The sequence below is a fragment of the Manihot esculenta genome, chromosome 16 (genome assembly GCF_001659605.2).
Source record: "Manihot esculenta cultivar AM560-2 chromosome 16, M.esculenta_v8, whole genome shotgun sequence".
NCBI classification, from domain to species: domain Eukaryota; kingdom Viridiplantae; phylum Streptophyta; class Magnoliopsida; order Malpighiales; family Euphorbiaceae; genus Manihot; species Manihot esculenta.
Genome location: NC_035176.2, coordinates 30218179 through 30241436, shown reverse-complemented (window position 1 = coordinate 30241436; position 23258 = coordinate 30218179). Strand labels below are relative to the sequence as shown.

General features: G+C 35.4%; 2 protein-coding genes across 4 annotated transcripts; one reads left to right on the top strand and one right to left on the bottom strand.

Annotated features, from left to right (window-relative positions):
• The first annotated feature begins 4230 nt into the window (after window positions 1-4230).
• Window positions 4231-18164, top strand: LOC110603371 (protein CTR9 homolog). 3 transcript variants are annotated; one of them, XM_043951631.1, is made up of 24 exons: window positions 4231-4578; window positions 4839-4905; window positions 5040-5234; window positions 5783-5883; window positions 8442-8495; window positions 8659-8775; window positions 8883-8946; window positions 9028-9242; window positions 9641-9725; window positions 10026-10126; window positions 10256-10348; window positions 11170-11238; window positions 11346-11438; window positions 11655-11921; window positions 13064-13144; window positions 13228-13386; window positions 13535-13630; window positions 14054-14155; window positions 14266-14373; window positions 14505-14729; window positions 16026-16292; window positions 16415-16486; window positions 16882-17211; window positions 17682-18164. In XM_043951631.1, exons 1-24 carry the CDS (start codon window positions 4438-4440, stop codon window positions 17865-17867), a joined length of 3288 nt encoding a protein of 1095 aa, XP_043807566.1. In that variant the 5' UTR covers window positions 4231-4437; the 3' UTR covers window positions 17868-18164. The 3 variants fall into 3 exon arrangements, with proteins under 3 accessions (XP_043807566.1, XP_043807565.1, XP_043807567.1); XM_043951630.1 differs by having other exon boundaries at window positions 17679-18164; XM_043951632.1 differs by lacking the exon at window positions 11346-11438 and having other exon boundaries at window positions 17679-18164.
• A 1080-nt stretch (window positions 18165-19244) lies between these two features.
• LOC110603479 (growth-regulating factor 1) lies at window positions 19245-23188 on the bottom strand. Its single transcript, XM_043951633.1, has 5 exons — window positions 21120-23188; window positions 20675-20892; window positions 20131-20596; window positions 19536-20029; window positions 19245-19420 (listed from the first exon to the last, which is right to left on the bottom strand). The coding sequence occupies exons 1-5, from the start codon at window positions 21194-21196 to the stop codon at window positions 19413-19415; spliced, it is 1263 nt and encodes a 420-aa protein (XP_043807568.1). The 5' UTR covers window positions 21197-23188; the 3' UTR covers window positions 19245-19412.
• Between the last annotated feature and the right edge of the window lie 70 nt (window positions 23189-23258).

The window sequence follows — 23258 nt, the reverse complement described above, 5'->3', positions numbered from 1 at the left end:
GGTACTTAGGCTCAAAAGAAAAAGGAGCTTGATTGACTAAGTTATTTATTGCTTGAGGACAAGCAAAAAGCTAAGTGTGGAGGTATTTGATCAAGCATAATTTAGCCACATTTTTATTATATTTATTATTGCTTATTTACACATTTTTCAGCTTAATTTATGGTTTTTATCTTGTTTTTACAGAAAAAGAATAAATTGGAAAAGTGGAGAAAAAGTACAGAAAATGACAGAAAAGTGATTGGGTCAGTAACTTGGCCAAATCACTGCCCAGATCAAGCTAAAGCAGAAACCTGAACTATCTCACAGGAGACTGATTGGGTCAATGAGTTGGCCAAGTCACCCGCAGGAACAGAAACCCGGAGGCAACACGCAGAAATGATTTGGGCATGACGATTTGCCCAAATCACCGCCCAAATCACTCGCAAAGACAGAAAGCCAAAAACTGGACTGACTCACAAAAAGCGATTAGGGCAGCGATCTGCCCAAATTACCGCCCTAATCACGTTGACAGCAGAAAATACAGCAGAAGCGGGAAAGTGCAAAAATTCAAGATTTAAAATAAAGAAGTCCTAACCCCTCTCAAACACTTCAAGATCAATCCTAGGGCATCTCAAAGAGTCACTCTCAAGATAGACCTCCTCAAGAAGAAGATTTATTCACAATTAAAGTAGAGATCAAAGACAAGGACCAATCCAATTTAGGATTCCAAAACCTAATTGGATTGGGATTCCTCACCTATAAAAGGAGGCAGCCCAAACCAGCAAAGATATCCTCTCTGCAGCTTCGGGATCACTGCAGATTCTTGGCAGAAATTCTCCATCTTTCTTTTCTTCTTTCCTTTTGTGATTTTGTCCACCATAAGTGGCTAAATCCATCCTTTTCTAGTTGAAATTGGGGAAATTCAGATTTGTGATGAATTGGGAGATTTAAAACTCCATTATTAAACTCTTATTTGCTTTCAATATTTATGCAACTTGATCTTTCTATAATTATTGCTTTGCTTTTAGAATCAATTAAGGTTTGTTGCTTTTAATTGCGTGAGTAATATATTGTTTGAATAATTTAGGTCCGTAATTGCTTAGATTGTTTAAACACAAATATAATCAGTTGCATAATCTAAACTTGACCACGCGGTTGGCAGTATTAGAGTTTGGTTTTTCTAAGTCCTAATGCAGTTAACAGTTGTTCGATGCTAAAAACCCCAAAGATGTTCCTTGGCAACTTGTTAACTTGAGTTTGATTAGCGAACGTTTCCTAATCAAACTAAAACTAAGTAGGAATTTGGATTGTGAGAAGCGTCTTTCACGTTCTAAACTAACTTATTGAAATAAATAAGAGTATCAAAAAGATCAATGATCAATTCTAAACAAACTGAAATAGATCCATGCTTCAACTAGAATTCTTCTCCTATTGAAATTCTCATCTATTTAAATTATTGTTTTCTCTTGCTATTTAGTTTTTAATCATCAAAACAAAACCCCCCTCTTTTAATTATTTGTTTTTTACTTGTCCAAGTCATTATTAGGAAAATTTGTAGTGTCAAATTCCTATGGTTCGACCCTATTGCCACTATCTACAAGTTAATTGTTGATTGTTTAATGTTTATTTTTTACGGTTTCGACAACCGCTATCAGTACTCACTCAAAAGCACTCAAATAAATGAAAGGGAATCAATAATCCAATTAATATTAAGTCTCCTAATTAAATAATTTAGTTACTATGTTCAAGAATTTAATAATAAGGATAAACTATAATTTAATCCCTCTGGTTTAGTGAAATGCAACCTTTTGTCCCTCTGTTTTGAAAAATCTTCAATTTAGTCACTGTGATTTTTAAAAACTATGACATTAGTCCCTCCCGTTAGATTTTCAGTTAAATCACCGTTAATTTTAGTTAAAAAGACTAAAATACCCATTATTTGTCCTTCCTCTTCCTCTTCTTCTTCTTCTTCTCTTTTTCGATCTCCTTCTTCTTCCTCTTCTTTTTCTTCTCTTTTCCGATCTCCTTCTTCTTCCTCTTCTTCTTCTTCTTTTTCTCCTTCCCGATATCTCATATCAGGGAAACAAGTGAAATGTAATTCATAGTCAACAATGCAAAAACTTGACAAAGATAGAACAAAACTAAGAAATTAAATTGAGAAGAATCAACACAAACACATGCAGTTGCAAATAGCTAAATAATAAAGCAGACTCAACCAAATAGGAACAACGACAAGCCAACAATGCCAGCAGAACAAGAGCAAGAAGACATATAAATCATAAATGCATGATTGAATCCATTAGAACTCAGAAAGATATCAATATAGGTTGTTTGCCAACTACTTCGATTTCGGCATCTTTAGGTATGAACTTAGATGTGGCTTGAGCTTTCAAGTGGTCACTTGTGAAGATTGAGAGGAGCAGTGGCGAGAGACAGCAAGGGATGATGAAGCAGTGAGGGACCAAGATTTTGAAACACGAGGAGGGGGAGGAGGGGGAGGTGGGGGAGAAAAAGGAGGAGGTTGTCTAAGTGAAAAGGAGTGAAAAGGAAAGTAGGCATGCTAGGTGTGGAGGGGAGATTGCATTTGCAAGAGGTTGAGATAGTATTGAAAGGTAGGAAATTTTGGTCTATCTTTTTTGACAGAACTAACCAAATTGGAAATAAAAAACAGAGCAAGAGGAGGAGGAACAGAAGGGGGGAGGTTTGATGTGGAAAGGAAAGGAACATGCTATGTGTGATATATATATGTGTATAAGCTGCATGTATATATAGATGGTCTAGCATTGGAAGGTAGGAAAGTTTGGTCTTTTTTTACAGAACTAACTGAACCAGATCGGAAAAGAGAAGAAGAAGAAGAAGAAGAGGAAGAGGAAGGAGAGAGAATATGTATTTTAGTCTTTTTAACTAAAATTAACGGTGATTTAACTGAAAATCTAACGGGAGGGACTAATGTCATAGTTTTTAAAAATCACAGTGACTAAATTGAAGAATTTTTAAAATAGAGGGACAAAATATTGCATTTCACTAAATCAGAGGGACTAAATTACAGTTTATCCTAATAACAAAGAGAAATTATCCAAAAGCATCATAAAATAATAACGGTGAACAATAAATCAAAAGAATAATAATAAAAAAAATTCTAAGTGAATTTTCCTTTTAGATCTTTCAAATTTTACTTCTTAAATTCTGTGTAATTTTTGCCGTATATATAAAAGTGGACAAAAAGTCCTTTAATATCTTAATTATGATTATTTATATATTTTGAGTCTCCTAATTCATGTTTCTAGAAAAAACCTACAATTGTAATTTTCAATAAAAATATAGGACATTATATATAAAAAAGAACAAAATACAAGTAAACCATGAAAATCTGAGTCTATCCGTATTTTTCACTATCAATTTTAACTCCAATTTCCTCCGATTTTCGACTGAGTGAGTGAAAAATATTGGGTATGGAGCAGATAAAACACACTTTTAGCAATAACAATACTAATATTAAATAATAAATTAAAATAAAAAATTATATAATTAAATATAAAAATTTAATAAAATTAAAAAAATCAAAATAAATAAATATAATATAAAAAATATATAAATAATTATGTAAAATTTTATAGATTAAAAAATACTTTTTTTTTTCAATTTTAATGGAGTTACTGCTGGTTAAACCAGTAACTGCAAACAAATCAGTTACCTAATTGATTAAATGAGAATTTGCTTTGTTCTATAATTTATCAATCTTAAATTATAATGCACTTACTTGTTTTAAGATAATAATAGACAATATACCCATATTTATGCAACTAAAATATAAAATTCATTAGTCATGAGAATAATTTAAATACCACTTATTTAATTTTTATTGAAGTAATATGAATACAAAGAACAGTAAAAAAAGAAAATAATTAAAAAAAAATTGTAAAATAAAATAAAACTATATTTCTTTTTTAATGGGCCAATACAGTATTAAGTGATAAATAAAATATTCATGATCATATGAAATATAAAGAATTAATTTCACCCAATCCAAACAATAATATAAGGAATATTAGAAAAAAATTGTCTTACCAAAAAAGAGGTAAAATTGTCAAAACAAAAGTAAACCTATACTCATATATATATATTGGATGGGTGGAAAATCAAGTATTAAATAAAATATATTGATGATAATATGAAAAATATAATTATTAATTTCTCAATAATTCGGATAATAAAAATAATTAAATTATAACGTGCGTCCTGATTCGGTACTATTGTTACTTGCTGCAAGCCAAACAGTACTTAAATTTTGCTCTCGAATCGAGTCGAGTCGATGTGATTCTCCTTCTTTCTTTCATGCTCCCTCTGGGTCTCTGTTTCTTTTAACCCCATCATACAGCCAAAGGAACCAGCGAGCTAGAGAGAGCGCGCTAGGGATTTTTGAAAATTTATTTTTCTTATTCCGTTTGAGAACCATCAATGGCGTCGGTGTACATTCCGGTGCAGAACTCGGAGGAGGAAGTGAGAGTGGCTCTAGATCAGCTCCCTAGAGACGCCTCCGATATCCTAGACATCCTCAAAGCCGAGCAAGCCCCTCTCGACCTTTGGCTTATTATCGCGGTTCGTTCTTCTCTATCTGTTGTTTTTTTTGTTCAATTTATCATATTCAGTCATCGCGAGTTGCAATCTGGATTTAACATTGAGAAAATTTAGGGCACTGCATAGTTTAGCTATTATGCTGCTTTTTTTAATAATTAGACTTGTTTTTAATTTGCTGGTGTTGTGGCTGCTGTAATGTTGGCTTCGCTTGAGTTTATTCTACCTATATTAATGTCCTCTTGTATTTTTTTTTTTTAAATTTTTAAATTCATACAATGCAGAGGGAATACTTTAAACAAGGGAAACTTGAACAGTTCCGCCAGATACTGGAGGAAGGATCCAGTCATGGTATTGTTGTTTTTAAATCTTGTTCTCGTGCTGCCATTATTGTTTGATTGTTGCAAACGAGGTAGTAGATGTCAGACACATTGATAATAGAACTAATTCATGTAATCTGACATATATTTTTGAATTTACTGCAGAGATTGATGAATATTATGCTGATGTTAGATACGAGAGGATTGCCATCCTAAATGCTTTGGGGGCTTATTATAGCTATCTTGGGAAAATCGAGACAAAACAGAGAGAAAAGGAGGAATATTTTATACAGGCTACTAAATACTACAATAAAGCTTCAAGGATTGACATGCATGAGCCTTCTACATGGGTTGGGAAAGGTGCAGTAGAAAAATATCTGTTATCAAACATGACTGAATAATTGCTGAAATGGGTATCTTAAACTTGCAGATGTTTTTACAATGATAACAAATCATCTTAGAATACTTTTCTCCCTTTCCATTCTTTTCATTTATTTGTCCTTGTCCACTTTGTTCAGTGCCTTATTCATTCTATGTTCAAATCTAGTTGATATAGCTCCATTTCATTTATGCATCAGAACCCAGAAGATATGGCGTGTCGAATACTTAGTTATGTGGTACTTGAATCTGTTTTCACATCTATTATTTTTATGAATTGCATGAAGCAAGAACTATTTTCTGTGTTCTTTCGTCTGTCTGACATAAAAAATGCTTCTCTTGTGAATCCTGAATGGACTAATGTCAGTCTAGAACTCAACTATTGTATTAATCATGCTTTGGTGGTTAGTGCTTTAGAAGAATCTACATTTCAAACACTTGGTTGCAATAATTACTCACTTTTAGGGAGTCCTTTTCTAAGTTTTCCCCTTTTTAAGTATTGAAGAGTTCATGTCATGTCCCCATTACAGGTCAACTATTACTAGCCAAAGGTGAGTTAGAACAGGCATCTAATGCATTTAAGATCGTACTGGAGGGAGACCGTGATAATGTATCTGCTCTTTTGGGTCAGGTATGCTAAATCTTTTCCAATATGCAATTGGTTATGTTGGTGATTTTATATGTCCATGTAATATTATTGTTAGAAAGCTTGCTTTTCTCTCTATCTTAAATTTGATATGACAGTGCCTGAGAATGATACATGTCTGTATGCGTTGTCTCCATGCTGCTGCATCCAAAGAGTTTAAGACAATTAAATCTCAACAATTAGGATTAGAATAGTGTTGATTGTGGTTGGAACAAAGAAAGATTAGCCACTGCCAAAGTTGCCTCTGCTGGAATGTCCTTCCAAGCCATTCCCACGAAGTTCCCTATAATTTGCTCTCCTAAAGAATCCTCTGGAATGCATATGAGTTCCGTTTGAATAAATGCACTTCATGCAATCTATGTGGAAATTTTCAGGTTGAGATGAACCTTGCAAATAAGCTGTTACTTGCTAAAACAAGGATCAAAATTGTATTGGTTCTTTAATTCCACAAAACCTGTGACTTCAGTATTCATAACTGACAAAAGAAGAGAGGACCTACTTAATGCTTATTGGACCATCAATATATGATGTTAACAAGAAATTGAATTCTTTAAGGAAATAACTCCACTGTGTATGGCAATCATTAAGCTTTCATGGCAATGTCAATGCCTCAATGCTAGATGGAAAGAACAAACCACAAACTCATGGTAAGCTAAGTAGTGCTGCCCATAATGAATAGCTCTCACCGAAGCATAAAACTGTAGGTCATAAGTTGAGTATCATCTTCTAGAGCTGGTCAACTTCTGGCCAAGAAACTCCACGTCTTCCATCTTGAAGAACTACAATTCCCACAAATGAAGCATGACAATCAACAGTAAACAACTTCTCAAAATCTAGTAATGCATTGGCGCAAGAATTGGAGCTTCAGTAACCAAAGTTTTCACATCTATTATTTTTATGAATTGCATGAAGCAAGAACTATTTTCTGTGTTCTTTCGTCTGTCTGACTGACATGAAAAATGCTTCTCTTGTGAATCCTGAATGGACTAATGGAAGTCTCTTGTAACAAGATGCCAAACCATGAAAGCTTTGAACTTATTTTACAGATCTAGGTGATGGCCACTAAATAATTGCCCTAACCTTTTCTGGATATGGTTTCAGACCTTCTGCAAACACAAAGAAACCAAGAAATACTAATTCTCGTTGCTTATTATTATTTAAAAAGAAATTATATGGAGCTGCTGCTCCCTTTGAAGTACCTCCACAACTAGTGGCATATGTTTCAAGTGCTCTTCCTTACTGCTATGGATGAAATTATCATCAAAATAAACCACAGCAAAAGAATTCAAGAATTCAAGAAAGGCTTGTACTTCTGTCATAAAGTTTATGCATGTGCTTTGCGCATTAGAAAGGCCAAATGGCATCACCAATCATTCAATTAAACCATCTGTTGTTTTGAACTTGTCTTCCTATCATGTCCACTGCTCATCTAATTTGATGATATCCTCTCTTTAAATCTGTCTTGGAAAACACGTTAGAGCAACTAGTTGATCAAACATCTCTTCCAATCGACTAATTGGAAAGCACTCTGTTGACTGTAATTTTGAATATATCTCAACTGTCCACTGACATCCCAATAAAGCTGTGCAAGCACAAGGGCTTTTACTTTTATGCGCCAAAGCCCTCCTCCAATAACTCCTTGAATTTTCTTTGTATCTCATCTTGGTGCATAGGAGGCATTTTATTTCTGGCAGATTTGGTAAAGATTCTCTGTATACCAAATTGATGGAGCTCCATAGTGGTGTAAACTTGTTTGAATTGCTTTAGCAGTTACTAAATTTCCGTGGGATATTGAGTTGATTACTTAATGAGGTCATCTCCAATGGCTTGTTTACTAAAGCGTACATGACTTCCATTTCACTACTTTCAGCTTCAATCATTTAGTTTTGCTGGCCGTAAGACTTCATGTTGCCGATTTCTTCACCCTTTTCTTTAGAGGATACAGGGTATGCTCCTTTATTTCTTTGCAGAAATAAATAAGTGTTATGGTTTCTCGCATGTTTCATGTGATCAAACAACCAAGGTCTGCCAATGAGTATATGACCACCATCCATTGGTACAACCTCACATAAATCCACATCATCTGAGCCTCATTACATGGACAACAAGTTTTTCTTGATAAAATTCCGTCCATTTCTCTAACTCGACTTATTTCTTAATCCTTATATTCAGCATTCTTTAGTTGCATTGCTGTTTTTCATGTCATGCTATTCATCTAAGAATATCTTTTCTGTTAAGCTGCATTCCAAGTAGATGTAGCGTAGGCATATATTGATGATGATTTCTTCCTGTTTCTAACACGGTAAAGAGCTAGATGTGTGATATGGATATGACATTGTGGAAAAAATACTTAATAGAAATTAATTTGGTTGAGAAATGGAAGGTGGTTATGTTCATAGATGGCAGTTTAGCTAAGCTATGAGAATGATGTGGGATGTGATCCAGTTCTTAAGTTTGTGTAAAGAGAGACCATGGCAACTTGTTGAGACCATGGGAGACCAAGTAATACTGTTTGTGTGGATAACTTATCTTGACTTTCGCAGGCATGTGTTGAGTACAATCGTGGTCATTACAGTGATTCTTTGGCATCATACAAGGTTTGGTACTTTTACCTTATCGTTTTCTGTCAAGAAGCAAGTCTACTTTTTCGATATGCTTCATTTGTGTTGTGAATATGAGTTGATAGGATTTTTGATAAATTCTATATCTCACATTCTGTTTCTAGCTTGTGCTTAACTCGCTATTTTGACATTTGGTAAGAGGGCATTGCAAGTGTATCCCAATTGTCCTGGAGCTGTAAGGCTGGGTATGGGTCACTGCTACTATAAAATGGGCCATACTAAAAAAGCATGGCAAGCATTTGAACGGGTTTTGCAGGCAAGTGATGTGATCTGGTGTACATGCATTGGGCTTAGATTACCAACTGCATATACATGTTTCTCACTGAAGTGGCATCTATATGTTTCCCTATTTTCTATTTCCAGTTAGATCCAGAAAATGTTGAAGCTCTTGTAGCCCTTGCAATTTTGGATTTGCAAACAAATGAAGGTCAGCTAATAAAAAATTTTCAACTTTTTTCTTTGCCCATTGTAATATCTTGTATGAACAAACCATTCTGATACTTCACAGCCGCTGGAATAAGGAGAGGGGTGGAAAAAATGCAGAAAGCTTTTGAGATATATCCCTACTGTGCAATGGCACTGAATTATCTAGCAAATCACTTTTTCTTTACTGGTCAACACTTCTTAGTTGAGCAACTGACTGAAACTGCACTTGCTGTGACCAATCATGGACCAACAAAGTCACACTCTTACTACAATTTAGCACGCTCTTACCATAGCAAGGTTTGAATGCTATACATCTTTTTATAATTGAAACCATATGTATTCTTACATTGTTATTAGGACTAGAAACTTTGTGGGGAGGTGGAGGAAATCGTTTCAATCGAGTAATTCTCTTGATCGTTTTCTTTGTGTGCTTGAATGTGTGCTAATAATGGTTGTCTCATTTTATGAACGAGTTATGATGTCCTAAATATGTGATTATCTGTACTATTGTTTGGTTTTTTGCAACAGAATAATCACAATTTCAATTGAACAGTTGCACATTTTGTTATCTCCATGATCTGATAATTTTGCAGCTGTTTAGTGTGCAAATATTAACTATGAGCAAAGAATTGGCCTCTTTTTTTTTTTTAAAAAAAATGTTCTTCACTTGAATGATGTCATTCTCTTGTCTGTAGGGGGACTATGAAACAGCTTCAAGGTACTACTGGGCATCTGTGAAGGAAATCAATAAGCCCAGTGATTTTGTTTTTCCATATTATGGTAGGAGAAACCTTTCTTTTGTCCTTCCCATGTGTATCAATTCCTATCTTTTTGGGGTCAAAACTTACTTGTTCATACTATTTATAAATACTGGTATTATGTTGACATATTGTTACTGATCTTATGGCTGTGTTTAAACCATCTTTCTTTAGTCTTTAATTTAAAAGTTTTTGGACATTTTAAGATGAGTTTGGTTATTGCTTGTATTTTTGCTTACCTGTGAGAAGTAAAGTGGCAGGATTATTTGATACATTGTCATATTTCACCAGTTCTGTTTCTAATATTGGTTCTTTCTAACAGGATTGGGCCAAGTACAACTAAAGCTCGGAGATATTAAAAATGCACTATCAAATTTTGAAAAGGTTTTGGAGGTCTACCCTGATAATTGTGAGACATTGAAAGTGAGTAAAAATAAAATGGTGTTGGAATCGTTTTTCATGTTATGTTTTTTTTTAATGGTATTTTTTTATTTCCTTTGAATCTTCTAGTTACATTGAAAGTTTGGAACTGAAAATTTACTTTCCATTTAGGTGCTTGGGCACATATATGTTCAGCTTGGGCAGACTGAGAAATCTCTAGAACTTTTGAGAAAAGCTACAAAAATTGATCCACGTGATGCACAGGTAACAGACAGTCCCCCAAAACCAGCATAATTTTAATAGAAACTGTTAAAAGTTTGATTTGGTTTCCTTGGGTCCATCAGGTCCAATGGATGTTTGAACAGCCCTACAGTCCATAATTCTACGTGATGCACAGATTAATTGCTGAGTGTTGACTTGTTTCAGTTTTAACACTTGCTACATCTGGGACTGCTGTCCTGGATATGCTTAAAACCCTGGTTATATCAGAAGATAAATTCTGTTGATCAACCTCAAAAGTTCTCGCATTGATTGCTGCTACATGCATACCTTTGATTAAATTACACCTAATAGATATTATTCTTTTTCCATTATGAATATTTAATTTCGACTGGCTGATCCTTTTATTCTTTCAAGGCAAAAAATAAGTGGCTGTATAAATTGGACTGTTTGGAGTAAAAAAAGGGAATTTTGTTGCTCCAAGTAAAGAAGAGCTGGATATATGTATTAATTTATTATATCTAATTAATTATTACTTTTATTATTATTTAATTATTTATATATTAATATTAATTATGTCTTATTTATAAATCTTATAAACATTCAAAACTGAGACTTGGTCATTTTAGAAGATAATGGATGTCAACCATTTGCTTTCATCAGTCAGGAGTCCAGATGCTTCTTGCATGTTGTCCCCCCCCCCCCCAATCTACAGATTGGTGAAACATTGATGTTGGTTGATCGTCCAAATTGCTACATGTGATTATAATATGTGCAGTGAACTATATATGATTACTTCTGCTTTTTTTTTTTTTTTTACATTGGACATGTTCCCTTAATTTTTTTTAAAAAAAAAAATGGTGTAGGCATTTCTCGATCTGGGGGAATTGTTAATTTCATCTGATACAGGAGCTGCTCTTGATGCCTTCAAAACTGTGAGGATTTACTGTTTCTACCCTTTTGGGGTTGTAATTTGTTTTTGTGCTATTGAAGAACTCTATATTGTCATGTCAGTTTTGGATAAATTGGACTTATTGTACAGGCATATGGTCTTCTGAAAAAGGGAGGTCAACAAGTGCCAATAGAAGTGCTTAATAATATTGGAGTTATTTATTTTGAAAGAGAGGAACTTACGGTTTGTGGCTCCTGTATTTTCCCTTATTTAAATCTCTTTTAATTTGATCAAATGCAAGTGTATCTCCTTTCCTTTCTGGAGAAATTGTTTATTTTGTTTACTAAACATATTTTCTCCATTTTCCTTGAGTTTGAATCTCTTCTTGTACGATTAATTTCCTGATATTAAATGTTTGTCATAAGTTGCATTATAATTTGACATCTTGATGTTTAACAGCTTGCTTTGGAAACTTTCAAGGAGGCTCTAGGTGATGGTATATGGCGTGCTTTCCTTGATGGTCAAGCAAAGACCTATGCAGTTGACGCAGCTGCATCTATTTTCCAATACAAAGACGTGCAATTATTTCATCGATTGCAGGAAGATAGCTTTGTTGTAGAGCTACCTTGGGATAAAGTCACACCGCTGTTTAACTTGGCCAGATTACTTGAGCAGATGCATAGCACAGAAACTGCAAGTGTGTTATACCGTCTCATATTGTTTAAGGTACATATTTTTCTATCAGCAGGGTTGGATAGGCAAAACTTCTCCATCTGTTTGTGTTTGTGCAAAATATCATCTCAGAAAGAAATATCAAGTTAAAGTGATTTTTATGGATGATTTGAATACTCCTTTCGTCTCACAAAGATAGGTCTAGTTATTTTCTCATAGATTAAGAAAATATAGTTAATATAGTTAAAGCAATAAATTTTTTATTGTTTTCCTAATATATCCTCCATTGGTAATTTGGTATTGCTCCATTACTAAATTATTCTTGGAACTATTAAATTTTAATCTTTCAGTGCATATTAGTAGGGAACATTAGGAAGCTAATAAATAAATTACCTTCTTAAAAATGAAAGTGACCTATAATTTGGGGCAGATAAAAAAGCAGGCCTATTTTTGTTGGGCAGATGGAGTACAATTTATGGCTTGAAAGTAGTCCGTGAACCTTGTGGCTGTAAATTTTGGTTTAACAAATAACACCATAGTTGCATGCACCAAGGATGCATAAACTTGAGTTTCTTTTAGTCGAGACATAAAGATGCCAATTACTGAATCAATCATGCATTTGCATTTTTTGGAACTTTTTCTTTGTAATTCACATTTTGGTGTCTATAGATAGTTTTTGTCAATTTTGACATTATGTCATTGTTTACAACAGATTTGTAATTATTTCAAAAGCTTTCTTATTGCCTCTTGACCAAACCACAATAAACAATTCAGTATCTATTTGACTTATGAATGTTCATGCCTTTTGCTATGATATCTGGTGGTGGATTGCCCAGTATTTTTCAATCCTTTTCGTCGGTGAATCAAACCTTACCCTACCAAACTGCTCATATCAAGAAATCTGGTCAGTCACAGACAGAAGTCTTTCATTCCACCATTAAACTATTTCTAATTTTAGCATATTAATTTCCTAGATGAGTGTAAAATGGTCGCTCAAGTAATATGAGGAATCTTTTCATGTACGTTTCTGTTTGCATTGTTTCTTCTTCCCTTTTTTTTCCCAACAGTCTGTAGCGTGGTGGCTTGGATATTAGATGTTTGTTTTGCTTTAGTATGCATTTGTGTTATGTTTAGGTCTGTGTTTTAGACATTTGCTTGATCCAGACTTCTTTTAACTAGTTGATTTCTTTTTGCAGTATCCAGACTATGTGGATGCTTACTTGAGGCTGGCTGCCATTGCAAAAGCTCGAAATAATCTTCAATTAAGCATTGAACTGGTTATTGTCATCCCCTATATAATTCTATTCCTATAATTTGTCTTCTTTTCTTTTTCAATTAACGACTAGCCTTTCCTTTATAGGTTAATGAGGCTCTGAAGGTGAATGACAAGTGTCCAAATGCATTGTCTATGCTTGGTGATTTGGAACTGAAAAATGATGAGTGGGTTAAGGCAAAAGAAACCTTCCGTGCAGCCAGTGAAGCAACTGATGGGAAAGACTCTTATGCAATTCTCGCTCTGGTGCATATCTTCTGCCTGCTTCTGTGAATTGTTTTCAGATGCCTTATATTCTCCCTATATCCACATTTTTGTAACTGCTTTTGTACATTTTCTCATTTTTATTGTATATAACTCTATATGAGTCTTACACAATATTGGCATTGGTAAGGGAAACTGGAACTACTTTGCTGCAATACGGAATGAGAAAAGAAATCCTAAGTTGGAGGCCACCCACTTGGAGAAGGCCAAGGAACTGTACACCAGAGTATGGATTCCCTCTTCCTCCACCTTCCTGATCATCTGAGTCTTTTTCTCCTGTTAAAATGCTATAGTACTTGGTGCTTTCTATAGTTATGGCATTAATGTTTCTACACCTTTTCTGTATTGATTTCATGTATGTGCTTTGCTTTGTATACAGCCTCTGATCCAGTATATTGATTAACATTATGAATATAAATTTTTGCTAATTTAGCTTGTGCTCTCCGCCTCCCCCCCCCCCCTTCCTTTTTTTCCCTTTTCTGTCTTTTCCTGTTGAAAGATTATATTGTCATTGTCCAGGCTGACATAATTGTATATAATCTTAGAACACATGGAAATCACAAGTTGTCTGCCTTTTTGTTTTTAGCATCATTTTTTTTGTTAGTGAAACAGCATCCTTTTAATGCATCTGTAATTTTTGGTGCTATAGGTTCTAGTTCAGCATACAGCTAATCTCTATGCTGCCAATGGTGCTGGAGTAGTCTTGGCAGAAAAAGGACATTTTGATGTATCAAAAGATCTTTTTACACAGGTTATCCTAGTAGTTTTATACAATTTGGATGATATAAATTTTTAGCTTCTATCCCCTGTTCCCCTCTCTTCTTTTCCTACTAATTCTTGTTCATTTTATTGATGTTGTAGGTCCAAGAGGCTGCAAGTGGAAGCATTTTTGTCCAGATGCCAGATGTGTGGATAAATTTGGCACATGTTTATTTTGCTCAAGGCAATTTTGCATTAGCTGTGAAGATGGTGAGTTAATCTCATTAGCTGCACAAGTGTATATGTTTATGATAGACATTCTTTCTTTTTGTATATGTTTATGATAGACATTCTTTCTTTTTCACTGTGTCCATATGTTTATGGCACTTCTTTCGTTGCAGTATCAAAATTGTTTGCGCAAGTTCTATAACAATACAGACTCTCAAATTCTCCTCTACTTGGCACGTACGCATTATGAAGCTGAACAGTGGCAGGAGTGCAAGAAAACTTTACTAAGAGCCATCCACTTGGCACCTTCAAATTACATTCTAAGGTTTGATGCAGGGGTGGCAATGCAAAAATTCTCAGCATCTACCCTACAAAAGACGAAGAGAACAGTAGACGAGGTTATGATTTTGTTGATTGTTTTTGTTTTCTGTTTTCTTTTTGTGGCTCCCAGGTCCTGTATTTACAGGAGAATAATCTTAACCTTTTCTTCTATCTTGATATGTGTGTGAAGTACACAAGAAAAGGTGCCTGTGGTATGTCAAAACAGTAGCACTGCTGGTTGATATTGTATATCATTTTAATTATGGGGATAATGAGATGGATGTAAAAATGAGAAAATTGCTGATACGCTCATGGCCAGATTTGTTGAGATGGGAAGCTGTTTTCACATGTCCATATCAAAAATGGAAATATTATTTCAGCAGGATGAGCTGTTCCTTGCATTGAATCAAGTTATATGAGAAAGTGTCTAAATTATGGAATAAATACATCTGTTAAAATGGATGTCTAGAAGGAAGAACAATTTGAAGAAGGGTGTAGTGGATTCTGAATTTGATCAAGAGCGTTGTAGATAAATCATAGCATTAGTGAGGATAGCAATAATTCAAGATGATGGATTGTAGGGTCAATGTGAAGGTGATGTGGTCAATGAAACTAAATTTTATGAATTGTTTTGATTTAATTTTTCATTGTACAATTAAGATCCTTGATTCAGATTTGGTAGTACAACTTGGGAAAAACTCTCTTTTTAAGGAAATGTAATTATAAAGTATTATTTTTAAATATTTAGGAATTCTGTGGCTTAGAATTTCCCCAGTAGTAGTGGATTCGTTACTAGTCTATCAATATCTATGTAATTCAGCAGCTATTTTGCTAGAGAGACTTATTATTATTAACAGTGGAGAACTAATCAAACTTGCAAGTTTAGATGTTTTCTCCTTTTGAGTGTTCTTGGTTCTACATCAGGTGGTCTTTTGTAGGAACCTGATTCATTAGACTAAGCTATATGACTATTTACCCCTTTTTGTGTGGGAGGCTGGATTAGAAGCAGACATGCCAAACCTGTTTAGGACTGATGTGATGAACTTTGTTGGTTTTAGTTGTCTGGAAACATGAAGACTAAGCAAATTTTTACGAAATAAAACACTTGCAGTTGGAGGAAGGTTTTATCATATTGCCTCTTAGACGTTGCCCTTTTTTTTTTTTCCATTTTCTCTTGATGAGAACGAACAGGTCAAATGTCCTTGCCAGTGAGTTCACTAAAGCTTCATTACTGCTTGATAATTATTAATGCCTTTTGCGAAAGCTCAAATTATTTGCAACCTATCAGACTGGAAGCAAGTGTTTGACATGATCCCTTGGTCTACGAGTCCAGACACCATGTAATGTCATCATTTGCTTTTGTAATATTACAGGTGCGCTCAACAGTTGATGAGCTGGAAAATGCTGTTCGTTTATTCAGTCAGTTATCTGCTTCTTCCAACCTTCAATTTCATGGGTTTGACGAGAAGAAAATCAACACCCATGTTGAGTATTGTAAGCATTTATTAGAGGCTGCGAAAGTTCATCGTGAAGCAGCTGAGCGGGAGGAGCAGCAGAACCGGCAAAGACAGGAAGTGGCTCGTCAGATGGCATTGGCTGAGGAAGCCCGTCGTAAGGCCGAAGAACAAAGGAAATTTCAGGTCAACTACTCCAAACCTGCTTTTTATCATATCCATTTTCAACTGTTGTGGTGCAATTAAATCTAATAATTTCAGCGCTTGCTGATTTTTCTTTCTTCTTCTTGGTTGTGGGGTGTGAACAGTTAGAGAGGAGGAAGCAGGAAGATGAGTTAAAACGGGTACGGCAACAGGAAGAGCATTTTGAGCGTGTAAAGGTAAAATAAAAGTTTGCTCCATGTCAGATGGATAAAATTTTTTTATGTAAGTTACAAAAATTTAATTCCTACCATGATTAAGATTGTCTATAAAGTTGAAAAAAAAATTCCTCCATTTTAATATTGGTGCAAGTCATAAATATGCAACCCTGTAGAATGTTCTTATGACTTTTGTGGCTGTAAGATTATCATTGACTATAAAGATTTCACTCCTCTATGAATGATGCAATGAGTCAATTAGATGTCTTATGGAACATGAAATCAAAGTATCTGCTAAGTTCCAGGCTACTTTAGGGAAACAATGATTAGTAATAAAAGATTGAATAGTTTTTTTTTTTAAAGATCTAAATGTGCCTTCAGAATTAGTTTCTGAAAAATTTTTTTGGCACCTCCAGGAGCAATGGAAGAGTAGTACACCTGGTTCTAAGAGGAGGGATAGGTCTGAGATGGATGATGATGAGGGTGCAAATAGTGAGAAGAGGAGGAGAAAAGGTGGAAAGAAGAGAAGGAAGGAAAAGAGTTCTAAGTCACACTATGAAATGGAAGAAACTGAGGCTGACATGATGGATGATCAGGAAGAACTGGAAGATGAAGATGTCAATGTTAATGATGGGGAACACAGAAATCAGAGGAATGATCATGATGAAAATGAAAATGCAGAAGAAAATGCTCAGGAACTTCTTGCAGCAGCTGGGCTTGAAGATTCTGATGCAGAGGATGAAGCAGTAAGAATATTCAAACATTTATCAGCTTTTATTTATTTACTTTTACTTACTACTCAGTATGGCAAAAATGTTATCATCATGAAATCTAGCTGCATTATCAAAATCAGATATCATGACACAATCTTGCTGTTGGAAGCTCAAAATGTTATCTGTAGGAGTTTAAATCCATTGCTAGTTTTCCATATGAATATTTAATCACATCTTTTTAGGTGGTCAGATTTTAATACCGTGCCTTACAATTTGTAGACCATTATGGAAGTTATGTTAATTTGTTAACATTAAGCAGTGATTCATCTCTGGGCGCTGAGTCTTTGGGTATTGGCATCATGAATCACTATTAGAAATAAAACCGGAAATCTGAATTTTCTTCTATTCAAGTCACTAATTTTGCATATTGAGCTCTAGTTATTCGAAATGGAAGATTTCCTTCTTTTTGCTGGCTGAAATTTATTTAATTTTCTTTGGAGAAGCCTGCGCCTGCAACAAGTAGGAGGCGACGCGCATGGTCAGAATCTGACGACGAGGAGGTATTAGAGAGGAAACCACAGTCCAGTCCTGTCCAAGAAAATTCTACTGAGCTGCAAGAGAGCGATGGAGAAATCAGAGAGGATGTTGACAAGCAACATGGCGATGCTGTTGTGGATGATGAGGACTGATATAAGAGATTTTTCAACTCTAGCAGTAGGAAATAGCAACAAACAAACAATGTGAAATGCTTTGAGAAAGGTCATTGCCTTGTACACTAGGGAAATAGAAATCCTTTTCAAGTGTTCATAGTATGTTTTGGTGCTCCTGGGGCTGTCGTAGAAATAATTTTTGTATGGTGTGCCAATGTAATTAAGGTTAATATACAAAGATAACTCTGCAATTCCTTTTAATTTCTTGATTGTCATTGAAATATTTAAATTTGTGCGTTATGAATCGTGTTATACAATTAGGGATTCTCTGATCAATTCATGGATATAGAGACCATCGTATCTTGAACTTTTTTTCATCTCTTAATTCTGTTAATCCATATCTTGCTGAACTTATCCATCTAAACAGGAACAGAGGGAGTCAATATCCCCAAAGGCTTTAGAGATTTAGCTTTGAGATGTTGATGCTGTACTTGTCTCTTTAATACAAGTCACGAAAGAGTTCATTGTTTTCAAAATGTGAGGCATGGTAATTTATTTTTGCCCCTTTTCTCTGTCTGGAGTAATGACTGACAGAAGCAGAGACTGATTTTTCTCGGGCGAGTGAATGACCTGATGGGTGAGAGAGAGGATTAAAAGCGTACTCTATGGTTGTGCTTCTTTACTGGCTACTGATTCCGTGGGAAAGCCTTCTCAGTCAAGTCTCTAAGCAGTCTCTTTTACTGAGGCTGCCAGACCCACGCTCATCCCACCCGAAGGTTCAGAAGACTAATGCTCTGTTTATCATGGCCTTTATCTGACCCGACTCCTGCTTCAGTATCCATGACCAAAATGCCCCCTCTCCTAGTTACGGTGCCCAATCAAAACATTCTTTGACAACACTTGATTAAAGCAGGCTGTCGAGTGGGGTTTCTTGTGGGATATGTTAGATGAGGAAAGCTTGCGCCTTTGGTTCCCAATGGTCACGAGGAAGGATTGTGATTGTGCCTTGGAAGCTTTTTAATTTTTACCATTTTTTTTTAATTTTATCATCAAAATATTTTTCTACCCAATTTATTGTAGACGTGTTTCATATAAGCAAACACAGGTCGCAACTTTGATGCAACTCTATCTGTATACTGGTAGGGTCTATTCTATTACTAACACTTGAGATGGGTATTGGACAGTTGGGGGAAGTGAGAAATGACAAATTAACAAATCCTGGGGCCATTAGGTCCCTCAACCATAACTGCAGTGTGCAGCCCGTTGGACTCTCAAGTGTTTGAATTGAGAGCAACCATTGAAGAGTAAAAAATATCCTCCTATGTCCTAGCTTTGGGTACCAATTAAATAGATTTGCCCAGTCTTCTCCATTAATGAACTCTAAACATAAGTAGAAAGAATAAAACCAAGAAAGTAGAAGACTTTGGAAACATCATTAAAAATACGCAATTCAATTCCAACCACATATTAGAAAAAGCAACAAATTGAAAAAAAAAAGGATTAGTTCTTAAACTAACAAAAAGAAGCTAACTCACTAAGCAAGTACATCCTTGGTCGTCTTTGGGGAAACCGAAAGCTGAAAACTCAACCATCTGCAAAAATTTAAAAATAAAAAAATAAATTTATTTTAAAAAATAGGATATTCGTGGACGAGAAGCATTTGATAAAATGGAAGAGAAATTTATACAGAAGTGAGAATAAATTTACCATCATGTGTTCTTGAATTGAATATGGGGAAGTCATGAGAAGAGGAGGGAATGGAGATTGAGAGTCTGGTTGTTGATACTGATGTGCTATTTGGTGATTTATCATCCAAACCAAGCCATGAAGCTTTGTTCTTTGGCGGCCACTCGTCAAAGAAATGATGGACAGTCTTTTGTGGCTCTTCTTTCTCAATTTTCGTGGGTAAAACGCATTTCATATCACTTCCCAGAAGATAACTTTGTTGATACTGCTTTTGTTGTTTTGGGTCACCATGATCACTTAAGCTATGAAGCTGTAAGTAAGCATACTCATTATGTAAATTAGACACACTCCTCTGGTTTGAAGAAGATGAAGTAGAGGATGAGCTTATTGTTAATGGAGTGAATTGCCAAGCATTATCCAAAGATGATCCAGATAAATTTCTCATAGAACCTGAGGGTTCTGAGAAGAAAACATGCTCATCAACCTCCTCTTTCAGCCCATAAGCACTCTTGTTTCTGATTTTTGAACATTAGGAAAAAAAAAGGGAAAAATAAACGAAACTCAAACCAATATTCAAGAAAACAACCAAAAGGAAATTAAAAACAAAGAAAAGAACCTGTAGTCTGTGTTACTCAGGGAACAAGAACCACCAGAGTTGAAAAGCAATGGAGTAGATTTCTCATCTGGTGAAAGAAAATTTCCTGGAGGTCTTGAAGCAGCATGTGAAGACAAAAAGTGATGGTTGAGATGGGAATGGTAGCCAGATTGATGAAGGTGATTTTGGTGGGACTCAGATGACAATAAAGAAAGAGAATGGGAAGGTGGGGTTGATAGAGTAGAGTGGCTCTTGGTGATTGATGAGACTGTTGGCGTTATTGATGGGTTCACTGTCGCTGTTTGTGTTGCAATTTCCACAGGCTTTCTTGAACGATTTTTGCCTCTGTGCATGTGTCTCTCACAGTACTTGGAATCTGGGTATGCCTCTTTTGAGCACCTCCATTTCTTTCCATCTGTTCTCCTGCATCTCCCTGGCTCTGGGTCTATTTTCCTCCCAAGACCCATCTGGAAACAGCTCCACCCAACTGCAAATGCAAAGCAAAAGCATATATTAATGAAGAAATTTGTAGAGACAGAAGAAAAGAGAGATCTACTGGGATTACCATGTGAATTCTGACGGGGAAAGAGTTTTGAAGAGAATGGAGAGTCTAGGCAGCTTCTCTTTATGGTGAAGAGGAGATCAGATGGAATGGGAATGCCAGAGACCATATACTTGAAGATTAGTGCTTGATGTTCTAGTTCTTGCCACTGTGATGCAGTGAATGGAAATTTGTTTGTCCCACTCATCATCTTAGAAGAAGAAGAAGAAGAAGAAGAAATCCTGGAATAGAAATACAAAAGAGAAAATGTAAAAAGCTCCTCCAGAAAAAACAATGCAGTAGAGACAGTTGCAGGGATGAACAGGGAGCTTGGAGAAGAGTAGAGTAGGTATATTTATTTCAGGGACCATTGGCCTGCAGAATCTTCTGTACATGGATATAAACTAATGGTTCTGATTATAATGCTGACACCTCCCTCTCTCTCTCTCTGCTCATATTATCACTGCACCTCTCTGTTGCGTCTGTAGCTGCAGCTGAGCTGCCTCTGTGGCAGCTGTTGTCTCTGACACTTCTACGGAAACCCATAAACTAAAGAGAAGAGTGCATTAAAAAGACTGTCAAAAATGAAAGAAAATATGAAAAGTATTTAAGAGGAGTTGGTGGCTGAAGCCAATGCCTGCTGCTTGCACTGAGAAGATTGTACGGTTTTGAGCTTTTACTGCTACTAACTCTTTTACTTTTTTCTGTTTCCTCACCTCAGACCTGAAGCCCCCAGGACCCTCCACTCACTATTTGACCTTTTTCAATCTGGGAAATTGAGTAAATGAGGAATCCTTGCCATGCTCATACAACTGGAACCCTGGCTAGTTTCCACCGTTCTACCGTCTTTGGTCGAGGGTTCAATTCTGAGTGATTAGTCGTTTGTTTGGAGTATTTTACCCATTATTTAGATGATTCAATTCCTTAATCATTCATTTCTTTGCTTAATCAGTGTGAAGCTTAATCCACCTTTTTAGTATGATGAGAAAAATCATAGGATTAATCAGAAACTCCAACCATAGTTATGGAGAGGTAAGCAGTCCTAGATCTTTGACCTGTGAAAGCAGGATTAAAGTGTTAAGCACAGGACATATATTCTATATTTATCAACACAGAATAGTCAGTCACGCATAGCAATTACAACACAAATGGAACTTTTTATAATTTAATTTCTTTTAAATTGATTTTTTAAATTTAAAAAAATTAAATTATTTCAATCAAAATAAAAGAATTAATTAAAAAAATCCATTAAATTGAATTTTCATGTAATTTAAAACCGAGGGACGGATGGAAGGTGGCAAATTTAGTGAGTTGAGCTAATCTCTGTGACGCTGCAATTGGAACTTTTTGGGTAACCCAACGGTTAATCTAGATATTAGTCCAAACTCCAATGATGTTAATTTTTATCATGTAGCTTCTAAGCAGAAATTTTTGGTCGAGGGTATTTGAGTAATACCAATTGAAACAGTAAAAAAAAAAAAAAATCAAAACGGCTTTCGAATTGTGGGAAATTGAGTTAATTTCGATTGGATTTGCAAATCAAATAGAACTGCTGGGCAATAGGAATGGGGAGAACAAGGCATTGATATAGTTGGGTTGCATTTAATTCCCTGGAAGGGAACTATTCTTGTATTGTAAATTTGGCAGTGGCAGGAGAGTTGTACACAGTAGAGGATTACTATTTAGCAGTGTGTTTATCCCCTGGCAGACTCCTACACATGCAAACAATCCTCTTTTGATACGAAAGCCCCACATCAGCAGAAACATTTTCCTTGAATAAATTCCCCTTTCCATTATTTCTCACTGCTCTCCCAATTTTACATTTGGCTCAAGTGGGTCTTTTCCTTCACCTTTCCCTTGCAGATGCCTCATGCCTGTTTCAGAAATCATGGCAATCAAAAACATAAAAACATCAGCACGAGCTTCAGGATTCATTATCAGCTCAAAATCTTGATTGGAGATTGAAGCTTTTTTCCTTTTGCTTTTCTGAAAGAAGTCATGCCTACTAAAGAAAAATTTCAAGGGTCCAGAGATGGCCAAGAAATTCCAATTCATATATAATCTTGAAAACTAAATTCCTGTTAAAAGGAATGGTAAAAAAATATCAGCTAAGAGCATAGTATTTTTCAGGTAATTTGTACACCGCTGCATCTGTTGATCAAGAAAGTAATGTCCCCTTCATTAATCGTACCAATAGAAAGTTCCAACTTAAAGTCTTGAATTTTTCTTCAAACCCTTTTATTACATCCTCATAAATGCCACCCTTGTTGGTAAGAGAAGACATCCCTCATCCACACCCTTAAAAAAAAAAAAAAAAAAAACTACCTATATTCTCCGCAAATATTTCCTTTTAGCCATGCCATTGATGAATTATTCACCAAACACATTAGTAATTTAGTAATTTAGTAATTTAGTAATTTCTCATTTGAACACAAAGAATCATGATGTATATTTATTTTCCCAAGAAGAACAATAATGTAACAGCCCGGCCCTTTTCGCACGGCACTGTTACCACTCACGGCCCAGGGCTATCCCTCGCCTGGCCTCTTGCCACCTCGGGCTTTCCACTGGCGTCGTGAGCAGCTCTAACATCCCTTCACCCTCACGA

What these genes read in the sequence shown, in the direction of transcription:
- LOC110603371 (XM_043951630.1), top strand. Translation starts at nt 4,438, where the DNA reads ATGGCGTCGGTGTACATTCCGGTGCAGAACTCGGAGGAGGAAGTGAGA. An exon ending in ATAATTGTGAGACATTGAAA is followed by an intron (nt 10,127 to 10,255) that starts GTGAGTAAAAAT and finishes CTTTCCATTTAG; the next exon opens with GTGCTTGGGCACATATATGT. An exon ending in CGAAGAGAACAGTAGACGAG is followed by an intron (nt 14,730 to 16,025) that starts GTTATGATTTTG and finishes GTAATATTACAG; the next exon opens with GTGCGCTCAACAGTTGATGA.
- LOC110603479 (XM_043951633.1), bottom strand. Translation starts at nt 21,196, where the DNA reads ATGGGTTTCCGTAGAAGTGTCAGAGACAACAGCTGCCACAGAGGCAGC. An exon ending in TCCCCGTCAGAATTCACATG is followed by an intron (nt 20,597 to 20,674) that starts GTAATCCCAGTA and finishes TTGCATTTGCAG; the next exon opens with TTGGGTGGAGCTGTTTCCAG. An exon ending in CTGAGTAACACAGACTACAG is followed by an intron (nt 20,030 to 20,130) that starts GTTCTTTTCTTT and finishes TTCAAAAATCAG; the next exon opens with AAACAAGAGTGCTTATGGGC.